We start from the raw sequence: 14,721 nt of genomic DNA, 5'->3' as shown, positions 1-14,721 counted from the left end.
CAGACTTTCTAGTTTTTGCCTTTCTGATGAGTTTTAAATGGTGTTTCACTGTAGTTTTAATTGCCTCTTTTCTTCCCACAAGAATATATTAGAGAACTTTGCATGTCAATATAAATAAGTCGGCCTCATCTTTTAAAACTGCTGTGGCATAATATTGAGTACCCCAGAGTTTATTTAATCTGTTGCCTCTTGTTGGCTACTTGTATTTTTTTTTTCTTTTGCATTCTATGCTGCACATAAAAATCTTCATCCACCTCTCTTTGTGCACGTATGTGAGTTTTTCTCTAGTACCGTGGCCTCTGCCTGTATCCCCTTCTCTGAAGCCCACAAACATTGGCAAGCTGCCAGCTCAGCAAATCTCCCCAGTTTTTTGTTTTTTTTAATATCCCTGTAACTTCTGATAGAGAATGAAACATCATCCGGGACCACAGATCTGAAAGGTCCTGGCTGAAGGCCAGTCACGCCTGCTGCTAGCACCATCTCTGCTCTGGGCTTCTTCCTCATTATTCCCACTCCTTCATCTATCAGAAGGCTTCAGGTCACGTGGAAAGTTCTTGACTTGCACATCAAGGAAGGCGAAGATCATCCGGCCTGGGCTGGGCAAGTGGGAGCGCGGTCCTGCCACTGGGCCCAGAGCTGGCTTGTTACTCCTCTTAGCAAAAGCAGTGCCTTGGGGACATTCTTTTTCCAGGTAGTTTGTAAACATTTTTTTTTGAAATGTCACTGACCTGTGGTATAGGTTTCATTCACAGTAAATGATCTAATACTGTATGAAAAGGCATGTTTAAAATTAATTGTATGACTCCTACTCTCTTTTTTAAAAAATGTCTTCTGTACGATGATGGGATAAAATTCAAGGACAAGCCCTCTAGTCTGGAATATTCCAGGTTACGTTTGTGAAGGGGCTTGTTTCCTTTTCATAGGAATTTAGACCATTAGGATGGGGTTCCTTCTTGCATTAAATACAACTTCCTGCCTGATGTATCGGTCCTAAGGCAACGGGGCTCTTTTTATCCAACCCTTTGGCCTCACTTCTCACATCGTGGCTTCTTAGAGCTGGAAGGGATCTTGCTCGTCACTAGCCTGTGACACTGTTACCGTACAGGTGAGACCACTGCAAACGACTCGGGTTCCGCTCAGCTGGTGAATGAAGGGACAGGATTCGAACCCCGGCTTCCCCAGTGCTGCACCTGTTCTTCCCACCGCATCACACGGCCTTGGACTTGCAACTGCACCTGGGTGCCTATCATGGGTGTGTGCGCCCTTTCGTACACACACACTCTGTCTGCCTCTTAGCTTGGCGGCCAGTCTCAACAGGGAGGAAACCATGGAAAGGCTGAGAAACTGCAAACACCCTTCTGCTTCTCTCAGTGACCTCCCTGGGAACATAGAACATTTCCTATGTCGGAGGCGTAAGCTCTGATTTGAAAACATTGTCTGAAAAGGAAAGTTAAAACAGTAGCCCACTGTCCCCATTAGTGTTCTTAATTTCTATTTCATAAATTTCTATCAAAGTAAGCACCGAGGGACTCCCCTGGTGGTCCAGTGGCTAAGACTCCACACTCCCAATGCAGGGGGCCTGGGTTCAATCCCTGGTCAGGGAACTAGATCCCACGTGCATGCCGCGACTAAAAAAGATCCCGCATGCCGCAACTAAGACCCAGCGCAGCCAAATAAATAAATAGATAGATAGATAAATAAATACATAAATACATACATACCCCAAACAAAGTAAGCACCGAGATACATGCTTTTTCCCCCTTTTCCCTCTCCTCCCTCCCTCCCTCCCTCCCTTCTCTCCCCTCCTTCCCTCCCCTCCTTCCCTCCCTCCCTCCCCTCCTTCCCTCCCTCCCTCCCTTCCTTCCTTCTCAAAGACTAAATGGCTGAGCTCTTCCCACCATCCCTCTGTGCTGTGCATCCCTAAACATGGCCAGGTTTGTACTAGGTGGGCTTGGACTCAGCTTGGTGACCCCTCATCTAGAAAATCTGTAAATGGCAGGTCAGTCCAGAGTCAGGGACCTCAAGCAAACCTCAGAGTGAACCAAATGTGACCTGGCTCCCCCTCGGCTCCCACAGGCCCAGATCTGCCCTTGTTCTAGTAAGATGATGCCACCAGCCTAGCCTCCCAGCCCGGCTGGACTAAGGAGGCTTCTGGGAGTAGATCCTGTTGACTTATCTCTTTATTCCACCTACTGGTATTGAATCCCAAGAGGGCAGTGATAGCTCTCATATTGCTCCAAAAGGAATATTTTTTTAAACGTATTTATTGAGCTTGCTATTATTTTTTGACCACTTTATTGAGGTAGGATTTGTGTACAATAAACCACACCAATTTAAAGAGTTCAGTTGGATGGCTTTCGACCGATGTATCAATATATGCTTGTGAAACCACCCCTGAAATCCAGACACAGAGCATTTCCATCACCCCTGGAGTTTGCCCTGCCCCTCTGCACCCCGTTTCTCCCTCTACTCCTGGGTGCACGTGGCTTCTGATGTACTTTCTGTCACTATAGGCTAGTTGCATTTTAAGAGGAGAGTTTTTACATTTCTTTTCTGTTTCTAGCTTTACTGAGGCATACATAGACAAAAATTGTATACCTTTAAGGTCTGCAACATGACGATTTAATATACGTTTACACTGTGTAATAATGACTGCAAACAAGTGGATTAACACGGCCAACACCTCACGTAGTTACCACTTTTGTGTGTGTGGTGAAAACACTTCAGGTCTACTCTCTTAGCAGATTACAGGTCTACAGTACAGTATTAATAACCGTAGTCACTATGCTGGGCATTTGATCCCCAGAACTTACTCATCTTCCACCTGAAAGTCTGTACCCTCCGACCCGCATTTCTTAAAACATTCTTTTGAGTTTGCTCAAAAGAGTTTTCTGCAAGAAAGTGCTCCCCCCACCCCATTTGCCTCTCCTAATTTTACTGTCAGCAGATTTCAAACCCTGCAATCTGTACCTCCAAAACTGGACTCCTTATCTATTGGAAAAAAAATTGCCTTTAATTAAAAAAAAAAAAAAGTTCTTTTAAAGGTGGTTTCAGACCCCTGCATAGCTTTGATTATTTTTTCTCTTTCTAACAGGTGGTGCTTTGTATATCAGTTGATGTATCTCAAGACTATAGCCAAGTAGAGAATGTCATAAAACAAGTAAGAGGTTGGGTTAATTGGAATTAATCCGCTCGCCTTTTGATTGGTTTGCCGTTTTGGTGTGTGGCTTGGAGTTGACATATCTTCCCTGTAGATTTAATAGTTTTATAGATTTTATTTATTGGCATTGATTGGCTACTAAGGGGTTCTTTTTTTCTCTTTCTTAATGCCCACTCTGATAAATTTTTCCAGGCACAGGAGAAACTGGGCCCAGTGGACATGCTTGTAAACTGTGCAGGAATGTCACTTGCAGGAAAATTTGAAGATCTTGAAGTTAGTACTTTTGAAGTAAGTAAAAATTTGTTTTTTCCTCATTGGGGTAGCCCATGCACTGAAAGGGAGAACTCATTCATGGCTAAAGGCTTTATGAATGAAATAGGTGAAATGCGTTCAGATTTCACAGAAGCTTTAGAAAACTAGAGGAAGGCTGGACAAGATTTTAGTCACAGTGACCATCTAGACTTAGAAGCTTAGACAAGTCTCTGGACCTTGGTTTCCTCAGCTGTAAAATGGGAATGAAACCTTCAACCTGACACAGATTACTGCGTTGATTCACTGAGGTCACATCATCAAGAGAGCTCTTTGTACGCCAAGAGATGCTGGATTTTCTTGTCAAGTATCAGTGGTTTTAACAATGAAAACCCAAAAAAGGTGAAGAGCAGACTCTAGAGTTTTGAAACCAAGAGACAAAAGATAATGCGTCATATTCATATTTATGTTTTTAAAAAGGTCAGCCAAAGAAATGCACATCAGATTTGAAGTCTTTTCTTAGGTGCAAAACATGTTTTTCTTTTGTTGACATTGCGTCAACCATCTCTTTCTTACTGGTCTCTAGAGCCTTCCTGGTAGCCATGGGTTTTGAATGATTTGCTCTGTGAAGTTAAAATGCATCCCCCTTTTATGGACGAGGAGACTCCAGGAGCGGCAGTTTAGACATCTTGCTTCTGGCGGACTGTGGAAAAGCACCGTAAACTCTGTGATTAGGCGAGCTAGGCGAGTCCAGATGGAGATGGAAGCAGAGGGATGCCTTAGCGGGGACTCTAGTGTCTTAAGACTCCTTTATCAACTCGGCATAAAAGCTAGTTGTCTTGACCTGTATGCCTTTATCTCTAAGTATTGACAGGGAGATTTTGAAGATTGTCTCAACAGCTGTGTAAAAAATCAGTTGGGGGAAATAGTTGTAGTCTAGGCATGAAGTGATGAGGGGAAAGACTTCAGAGGTGGCCAGTGAAAGGAGTGTGTGTGTGTGTGTGTGTGTGCGCGCGCGCGCGTGTGTTTGTGCATGCGTGTGTGCATGCGTGTGTGCGTGTGTGTGTGTGTGAAAGATGATATAAAGGGAGAATCAATCAGCAGACTCACCTGGACCGGCTGTGGACGGCAAAGAGGATCAAGGTGTAAGTAGTTATGTGGCTGTAATAAATAAATGCATAGTTGTAAAGCTAAGACCTCAGGAAGCGGGGTGTGTCCAGGGACAGAAGGGGAGGGATTGCTTCCATCTGTGTGTCTGATGGAAGTCCGAAGGTAATGGAGTGAATGATTTGTGGGGATTTATAACTGAAAAGAACAGAAGGAACTAAGGGTATAAGACCGGGTGACTGTGTGGGACTTCCCTGGCAGTCCAGTAGTTAAGACTCCTTGCTTCCACTGCAGGGGGTGTGGGTTCGATCCCTGGTCAGGGAACTAAGATCCTGCATGCCACTTGGTATGGCCAAAAAAAAAGAAAAAAAGACCAGGTGACTGTGTGTGGGTATCAATGACAAGGAGAAAGCATGAAGCAGGTGAGATGAAGGAAGAAGTAAAATACATGTATAGAATATGAAGCATGCTGAAATATAAAAAAAAAGCACAAATCTAATCTTTTTTAAAAAACTCACTTTATTCTCAACCTTCAGTCTCCATCACACTATCTCCTTCCTTCTGTCTGTGTCTCATTCTCTCTCTCTTTCATTTAGAAAAACAATCGATTTCTTTCCCACCCACACCAGTACCCACGCACACAGACTATTTGTTGCTCTGTCCCCAGCAGCATGGGACAGTAGGAAAAAAGCTGGCCCTTGGCATCAGACTAAACCAGTTTTAAATCTTAGCACAACTGGTTTCAAGTCTAACCGTTTACTAACTGTGATCTCAGGCAAACCGTTCTTTTTCCTTCTGGCCTCAGGGTTTCCTCCATCCTCGGCCTCCATCTCTGTGAATGGGACGTACGGCTCCCAGGGCTATGAGGAGGAAGTAGCATAATTGGGTGCATAATGCTCACCTCAGGGTAGCTGTGTGTAAATATTAACGTCCTTCGTCTTTTATTCATTCAACCCACAAATATTCGAGAAAGCCTCTAGTGAATCGAGTGTCATTCTAGGGCCCGGGGATGCTGTGTGGTGAGCAAGAGAATAAAGCCTTGGCCCAGCTAAGGTGGGACAGACCAGGCAGGATCCAGCGGATCAGCAGTGTGATTACAGATGCGCTATGTATTGCTACTCGGGGGAAAGGAAATGGGAAAGGAAAAGAGGAGGCTCTTTCACACAGTGGGGAAGGTGACCCGAAGGGCAGGTGCAGAGACGCCAAGAAGGAGATCCAGTCCGGAGAGCCAGTGGCTGCAGGGGCCCCGAGATGGAAAGAGCCGGGCAAACTCCAGGAGCTTGACTAGGAGGCCAGGAGGCCAGAGCTTCCTGAGCCCTGGGCGTGTGGGATGGGGCCACTTTGGATTTCAGTTGAAAACCTCTGAAGGGGTTTAAGCCAGGCTGGGGAGTAGTGAGATCTGCATCGCAGCTTTTAGAGGCCCTTTCTGCCTGCTGTGTCAGGAGACTTTTAGGACTGTCAGGGGGATTAAGACAAGGGTTGGTGGTGTTGGGAAGTGGATGGAGGTGCCGGTGTGGGTCACCGTGGAGTGAGGGCGGTGAGAACAGAGGTCAGCACGGTGCAGGGGCTCAAGCAGCTGACAGGGGATGTCAGAATTGGCCTCACCTCCGAAAGGACTGGGCTTTAAAGAGGAAGGCTGGTTAACCCCAAACCTGTTGCTCTATTCCAGTGACAGGGCCTCGTTCCAGGGGTTGTTTGCCGTGGGCCCCGCCGTCTCTGGCCATCGCCCCTCTGCCCCTGGCTGCCCTGAGAGGAGGCAGGAGGCCACCGTGCTGCAGAGGGCGTCCCCTTCGCAGGCCATCATGCGCCCCTCTGCTCTCTCCCACCTCGGTCTGGTCACTTGCCTTGTTCTGGTCAAGTCCAGGTGTGGGCTTATCACCGACACGCCCTGTTAGAACACACACTACCACGTTTGATGCATTTTCTGAAGATAAAGAGTTCCTTTTTCTTTAAGATGAATTCTATCTCAGTTATGTTCTTTGGTTTGTTTGGAGTTTTTTTTCATTTTAATTTTACTGAAGTTCACGTGCATGTAAATCGCAGGTACACAACAGTTTGTGCTGTCATGACTCATTGCCGGGAGGGACTTAATTTAAGCAGGTCCTGTGAGGCTCCACAGGGAGAGGACTCGTGGAAATGTGCTCCTGGTTTCCTCTGGACTCCGGCCGGTGTGCCCTTTGCCCCGGCTGGTCTCGCTTTGTGTCCTTTCACTGTGACGAGCCTCAGTCGCGAGCACAGCTGTGCGCAGAGCCCCGTGAGACCTTCCAGCGAATCGCCCACGCTGGAGGTGGTCCTGGGGCGCGCCAACACACTTCTCTTAATTTTCCTTCTCAGTGGTTTTCTCTGTGGGTTCTTGGAGCTGTATCTTGTTTTATCTATCTGTAGATATCAGTGAGAGTTGTTTTTTGTTTGTTTGTTTTTAACATCTTTATTGGAGTATCATTGCTTTACGATGGTGTGTTAGTTTCTGCTTTATGAGAGTTGTTTTTGATTGGGATTACACTGCTGCTATAGATCCATTTGGGGAGAACTGACATCTTAATAATGTTGAGTCTTCTAACCCTTACACCATAATATATATCTCCATTTATTTAGCTTAAGTTTTCTTTAATCTCTCTCAGGAGTGTTTTGTAATTTTCAGTGTATGGGTCTTGCACGTTGTTTTTCAGTATTTCATATTTTTTGATGTTAGTGTAAATGGTTGTTTTCATTTCAATTTCTGAGTGTTCATTGCTAATATAGGAAAATACAATTGATTTTTGTGTACTGGTCGTGCAGTGTTGCCGAGCTCAACTATTAATTCTAGCGCTCACTGGACTTTCTACATCCAAGGTCGTGTCATCTGCAAGTGTTACTTCTTCCATTCCCATCTGGATGCCCTTATTCCATGGGCTGGAACTTCCAGTACAGTGTTGAATAGAAGTTGGTGAAAGCAGACATTCTTGTCGTGTTCCTGACCTTAGGGAGAAAGCAGTCAGTCTTTTACTATTAAGTATGATGTTAGCTGTAGTTTGTTTTTGTTTTTTTTCTCTTTTTTAATTCTTTTTTTTTTTGGCTGCACTGCACAGCTTACGGGATCTCAGTTCCCTGACCAGGGGTTGAACCCAGGGCCACAGCAGTGAAAGCCCAGAATCCTAACGACTAGGCCACCAGGGAACTCCCTGTTTTTTGTTTTTGGTAGATGCCCTTTATCAAGTTTAGTAGTTTATCCTAGTTTGCAGAGAGTTTTTACAAGGAATGAATGTTGAATTTTGTCAGATGCTTTTTCTGCATCTATTGGGATGATCATAGAGTTCTTCTTTTTTAGTATGTTAATATGGTGAATTACATTGATTAGTTTCCAAATGTTTCCAACCTTGCATTCCTGGGATAAACACCACTTGGTTGTGATTATTATTATCCTTTCTTTGTTCTTGAGGGATATTAGCTGTAGTGTTTTGTAATGTTATTTTCTGGTTTTGTGTAAGGGTCAAGGTGGCCTTATAGCATGAGTAGGGGAATATTCCCTCCTTTTCAGTTCTCTGGAAGGATTTGTGTAGAATTGATTTATTCTTTTTTAAAGGTTTGGTAGAATTCACCAGTGAAGGCTGAGGTTTCCTTTGTGGGAAGGTTTCTAACTTTAGTTTCTTTAACAGATGTAGTAGGGCTACGTGTATATCTTCTTATCTATTTCTTTTGGAGTGACCTTTGGTAGCTTGTCTCTTTTAAGGAATTTGTCCATTTCATCTACATCGTTGCATTTATTGACAAAAGTTATTCATCATATTCCCTTATTATTATTATTTTAACATCTGTAGAGTTTGTAGTGATGTCAACTCTCTCATTTTTGATATTGATAATTTGTGTTCTTTCTCTTTCCTGACCAGTATGACTACAGATTTATCAATTTTGTTCATCTTCTCAACAACCAGCTTTTGGCTTTATTGATTTTTCTGTTGTTTTTTTCTGTTTTCTATTTCATTTATTTCCTTGTATTTTTATTATTTCTTTTTTTTCTGCTTACTTTTGTTTTAAGTTGCTCTTCTTTTTATAGTTTCTTTAAGCAGAAGCTGAGGTCACCGATTTAAGGCTGTTTCCCTTTTCTAACACAGATGTTTAGTGCTACAGATTTCCACCCAAGTTCTGCATTAGCAGCATCCTACAGATTTTGATAAGTCGTATTTTCACTTTCATTCAGTTAAAAATATTGTATAATTTCCCTTTCCATTGTCACTTTGACCCTTGGGTTATTTAGAAGTGTGTTACTTAGTTTTTAAATATTTGGGGGATTTTCCAGAAATCTTTCTCTTTTTGATTTCCAATTGAATTCCGTTGTGGTCAGCAAACATACTTCGTATGAGTCGAATCCTTTTGAATTTATTGAGACTTGTTTTATAGCCCAGAATATAGTTTATCTTATAGCCATTCCATGTGCACTTGAAAAGAATATATAGGGTCAGCCCCCCATATCCGAGGATACAGACAGCTGACTGTACCGTGCCATTTTATATGAGGGACTTGAGCATTTGCAGATTTTGGTATCTGGGGGGGTCCTGCAACCAATCGTCCATGGATACCAAGGGTTGATGGTTTTCTGCTGTTTTGGGTGGAGTGTTCGATCAGTGTCAATTAGGTCCAGTTGGCTGATAACGTTGTTCAGGTCTTCTGTCTCCTTACTGTGTCTACTTGTTCTGTCAATTATTGAAAGTGGGGTACTGAAATCTCTGATTATGGCGGTGGGTGGGTTTGTCCATCTGACTTTTTTAAACAGACCCTTAGTCCACATTCCTGTCCTCCAGCCCCACGCCTGCCCTCCTGCCCCCAGAGGTACTTGGTGCTGCTGGAGCCTTTTGGGGCTTCTGTGGTTTAATCTTGCTTTTTAGTTTACCTGCTCCTCACCTCGCATTCAGCTTTCTGCCAGGTTAGTTCTCCCTCTTCATTCTTTTCAACTTCCAAAATGTCATTGCTGCTATTTTCTTTGCTCATGTGGATTCTTGCCTTGAAAAAAATCTCTATTGAGATTTTAGTGGGGTCTCCGAAGGGAGCTAAGGTTTACACATGGGTTCAGTATGCCTTCTTTTTTGTCAAACCAATATAATGATATTAAAAAACATTTGGGGGAAAAAATGGGAATCCCAGAATCCTAACATAGTCACTTACAATTTTCTACATTTCTTTGGTTTTGTACCTGTGCACATGTACTTTTATTTAATATTCAAAGTAGCTGCAGTCACGGTGTAAGTACCGTCTGCCCTCTGCTTTTTGTAAACTTCTAAGTATTTCCCCCTGGCCTGCTGGTGTTTCTGGTCATTGTTTCTAAAAGTTACTTAATGCTGTTGAGTTAACATTTCATGATGGACTTAAAGTTTCCCAATGAAGTGTTTGGTTTTACATGGCGATAGATCTAGTATTTTTACAAGACTTTTAATATAGAAACATTGTAAGGCAGTATCCTGAGACTTTCAGGTTGAAAATGTAAGGTTTTTAAGAGTTCCCAGGATGAGGGGAAAGTAGATCTTGGTGCCTCTGTGAGTTCTTACCCATCATAATATAAGAGCCGACATTTATTGAATAATTGCTGTAGGTCAGGGGCTGTGCAGGCACTTGCCTTGTGTTTCCTCTTTCAATCCTTGCTGCAGGCCTGTGAGATCACACCCGTATTAACCCTGTTTTCACTGAGGAAATAAGTAGAGTGTCTGACTTTTCTGTTCATCATCAAATAGGCAGTAAATGGTAGAAACCAGGCTTTACACCACAGTCCCTGCTGTCAACCCCGGTCCTCGTCTCTTCGTGATCTTTCTGTCACTTAGAACTAATAGGGCTGGAAATACTTAGAAGCTCTTTCCTCAAAACTGTTTCTCGAAAAGTATTACAGTGTACTTTTTAATAAGGAGAAGACTAATTTTGACCAGTCTTCGGCAAAGATGTAAGTGCTGTCGTCGTGAGAAGGTAAGGCTAGGTTGAAATAGGCTCCCAGTGGTCGGTCCTGTGTGTCACGGTCACTTACAGGATCATTAGGCCTTTATTCGTTCAGCAGATCGGCTGAGCTCCCAGTCACTTGGGCTCCACTGACTAGCTCAGACTTGGTGAGAAGGCAGGATGCCCGTGGGATGCAGCCTTGGGGCGCTGACCTTGCTTAGTTCTCGTGGCCTCTTTGTTCCCTGCAGAGGTTAATGAGCGTCAACTACCTGGGCAGCGTGTACCCCAGCCGAGCGGTGATCACCACCATGAAGGAGCGCCGCGTGGGCCGGGTTGTCTTCGTGTCCTCCCAGGCGGGGCAGTTAGGCCTATTTGGTTTCACAGCCTACTCTTCGTCCAAGTTTGCCATCAGGGGATTGGCGGAAGCTTTGCAGATGGAGGTAAGAGCTGTCTTCAGTCAGCCCAGCAATACATGTTCCCCTTTAGCTGGTAACTTCCTTACACGTATCACTGTATTAAATTCGAGATTTGTAGATTTGGCATTAGTGAAGGAGAATTGACGCAACCCCTGAACTTTGCAGTTAACATGCTTTTCACTGCATAAAAATTTAATACACGGTTAGCACTACTAACATCTTCGCAGCATTACAGGCATACCTCAGAGATTTTGTGGGTTTGGTTCCAGACGCAATAAAGCGAATATCGCAATAAGGCGAGTCACGTGAATTGTTTGGTTTCCCAGTGCATATAAAAGCCATGTTTACACAGTACTGTGGTCTATTAAGAGTGCATAGCATTTTGTCTAAAGAAACAATGTACATTCATTCCTTAATTAAAAAATACTTTATTGCTAAAAAGCATTAACCATCATCTGGGCCTTTAGTGAGTCTTAGTAATAACATCAAAGATCACTGATCTCAGATCACCATAACAAATATAATAATATTGAAAAAGTTTGCAATATTGGGAGAATTACCAAAATGTGTCTTAGAAACACGAAATGAGCAAACGCTGTTGGAAAAATGTTGCCAATAGACTTGCTCAAGGCAAGGTTGTCACAAACCTTCAATTTGTAAAAAATGCAATATCTGTAAAGCGCAGTAAAGCAAAGCATAATAAAATGAGGTGTGCCTTTACTGGCCTAATACTGTTTGAGTTTTTGTAAGATATTTTATTCTTTAACTTTTTGTTGTTGTTGTTCTTTAACGTTTTTAAAGATACTGCTTTAACAAAAAGATCTGTCCTTTATGACTGACTAATAAAACTAATGTGTTTGAAGAAAGAGCTACTGTGTAGCTCTCAGTTTTTAGACAAATTCATTTAACTTGATCTCAGTTTCCTTGTTTGTAAAAATGAGAAACTAAAAATTGCAATTTGGCTTTCCTGATACTTATATTTTAATATCCTAACGAAATGTTGATGAATGTGAGTGCGTTTTATCTTCACAGTGAATAGAACATCTTGTGGAAGGAGGATGTGGTTAGGATTAGCATAAAATAAGCACTTGTCAGATGTGATATAACCTTCCTCCTCAGCTTCGTGAAGTAGACTTCTGCGTTGTTGTCACATGGGGATGCTTAGTGAGCATCTCACGTATCTTTCCAAAATCACGTACTTTAAGGTAAAATTCTTTCTATTTCTATATACAGTTGACCTTGAACATCACAAGTTTGAACTGCGCAGGCCCACTTATTTGTGGATTTCTTTCAATAAAGACTATAGTACCTGGTGATCTGAGGTTGGTTGAATCCGTGGATGCAGCTCTGTGGGTACGGAGGGCCTCCTGGAAAGTTATACGTGGAATTTCGATTGCGCAGGGAGTCGGCGCCCCTGACCTCCACGTTGTTCAAGGGTCAGCTGTATACTGAAATATAACACTACGTCATGATGTCAAGAAGCCCACAGGAAACTTCACTGTGGCCAATCCTCTTATAGTAAGAGTGCGATTTGAGAATCCCATTTAATGATTAAGATCAAGGGTGGATAAATTTTTTTCCTGTAAAGGGCCAGAGAGTAAATATTTTAGCCTTTGAGGGCTAGATGGTGCCTATTGCAGCTACTCACATCTCTTGGGATAGCAGGAGAGCAGCCTTGTGCAAGATTTAAATGAACGAACGGGTGTGGCTATGTGCCAGTAAAAACACAGGCAAAGGGCCATAGCTTGCTGACCCCTGATTCAGAGAGCCCCCAGAAGAGCCCTTGATGGTACATGGCAGAGTGCCACGCTGCGCAGATATTGGATGAGCAACGCAGTGCAGACGTGTTCTCGGGTCAGTGACAGAATCCCGACCTGCCACTTAGGGACTGGTAGACTGTGCTGTTCTCATCCCAAAGGAACCAGCCACAAATTTCATTGTCATCAATGTCCTTGATACTCTTAATCAATAACAGGTCACTGTCATATATGCTCAGCCAGTGGGGCGCGTATGCCTGTGAAATTTCCAACAAGAACACCGGTATTTCTTTTGTAGTTTTTACTTTGAAAAGTCCCTTTATGAATAACCATCTTATTTTTATAACAGTTTTGTGAAATATACGAGGCAGATGTTGTTACGCCACCTTCTAGGTAATAAAACTGAGTCTTCAGTAAAGCCATTGGGTTGCTCAGAGCCGCGTCATTACTTTGTGACAGAAATGGTAACAAAGTCCATGCCTTCTGGTTCCGCCTTTTGGCTGCCTGTCTGCCTCTGTAACGTGTCTATAATTCAGGTCAGGGGTTGCCTCACCCCTTCACGTTGGTCTCAGAAACCCAGTAGGAGAAGGGATAGTTTGGAATTGCAAGGTCTGTGCACGAGGGCTTTTTGTCCCCGAGTCTTGTCTTGCAGAATGACTTCAGGATTCACTCATTTAGGGCAAAGTGTGTGATCTGGGTGGCCTGGTTTCATTTCGGGTAGAAAGAAGATGTTAATAAAGAAGAGGGAAAAGACAGGAGCTGCTAGCCCAGACGAGTCCCTGAAGCCTCCTAATGACACGTGTGATTCACAGGCTGCAAGTGGTCGGTCTGGACTTGCTGGTCAGCTTGACTTCGCTCCGTATTTGGACTCCATTAAAAATGCCCTCACATAAACAAAAACTAAAGTAAACATGTACATGGAAAGTAGGTTTGAGGGGAAGTAAATTCAGTAATCAAAATCTAGTTTGTTCATAGCAGAACTTGCATCAAAACAATTGTTTCCTTACAAACTTATCCAAACTTATCCTGTGTTTTTGAAACCTGGATCATTTGGTCTGTTTGGCCAAGGTGATTTTTGTGTTTTTGTGAATGAAACCTTCTAGACTTAGTCAGACTCTAAGTGCTGTTGATCATTCTTTTTTGGTTTAATGAACTCTTAAATCTTCCTCTCCACCCCAGCCCTTGACCCTCAGACTAAAGTTGGACCTAGAAATGTTTTACATACAATGACTAAATTTGAAAGAATGCTTTGTTGGCTTTTTTTTTTTTTTTTTTTGGTCATCCTTTTTTGACTCAGTCTTTTAGGTACAAATACATCATTTAAAGATTTTAGAAGTTGATCTTTTTGGAAAGCAGACTTCTGAGGTGGGGTGTAGCCAAAGATGTGGTAGCAGAGACCAAGTAAAAGAAAACTAGGCGTCCCCCTTTCTATTTCCCTTGGCCTCATGCCCCGCCCCCCAATCCTGTCTTTTCCCGCCATGGCCCACAAGTAAGCCGAAGCTTAAGTTCTGGAGCTTCATGTCAACAGCTGTAATCCTGTTTCCAGCCCCCATGCCTTTGCTTTGATGGAATGAGGAACAGCGCACCTTAGGTGAGATAATTTTGGTAATAAGCCAGTTCTTGAGCAAGTGGGTGTCTTTCTGACTGAGAATGAGGGCAGGTAGAAGGGAGGGAATGGTAACAGGATGGGACTAGGGCAGAGCAGTGGGGGAGACAGAACGGTCAGTGAGGAGAACACAGAAACGCAGACAGGGGCTACGTAAACGGGAATCAGTGAAGTCCTGGCTTATAAATTCTTAGCAGAAGTGGTCTTGAGGAGTCAGCACTTGTCTTAGCAAGAACCAGTGAAGCCAAACTAACCTCATTTCCTTTTCTGCTGGGGTTATGGGATTAGTCTATTAAAGGAAGGTTGTAGATATGGTTTATATAGATTTTAACAAATTATTTGACCATGAGTTTCAGGGGACTGTAAGCTCCACGAGGGCATAGTAGTAATGCAGTAAGTATTTGTTGGATAAATAAATACAACAGTTAGGTTACTAGCCACTGGAGGTATCCAGCCATAGGTTGAGAGAGTTACTTGGCTCCATGATCGTAGGGAGGATACCAGTACCCAGAAAGGGATTGGACTGGT

At 43.2% G+C, this 14,721-nt stretch overlaps 1 protein-coding gene across 1 annotated transcript in view; it reads left to right on the top strand.

Annotated features, from left to right (window-relative positions):
• Positions 1-14,721, top strand: part of KDSR (3-ketodihydrosphingosine reductase) — a 35,948-nt gene that overhangs the window by 8,695 nt on the left and 12,532 nt on the right. Inside the window, exons 4-6 of the mRNA XM_068562896.1 lie at positions 3,095-3,160; positions 3,353-3,448; positions 10,663-10,854. Coding sequence (XP_068418997.1) covers positions 3,095-3,160; positions 3,353-3,448; positions 10,663-10,854 — 354 coding nt within the window. The remainder of the gene's footprint in view (positions 1-3,094; positions 3,161-3,352; positions 3,449-10,662; positions 10,855-14,721) is intronic.

This window comes from Eschrichtius robustus, chromosome 14, assembly GCF_028021215.1.
Source record: "Eschrichtius robustus isolate mEscRob2 chromosome 14, mEscRob2.pri, whole genome shotgun sequence".
NCBI classification, from domain to species: Eukaryota; Metazoa; Chordata; class Mammalia; order Artiodactyla; family Eschrichtiidae; genus Eschrichtius; species Eschrichtius robustus.
Note: the sequence above shows the minus strand (reverse complement) of the source record. Positions and strands in the feature narration are given on the sequence as shown.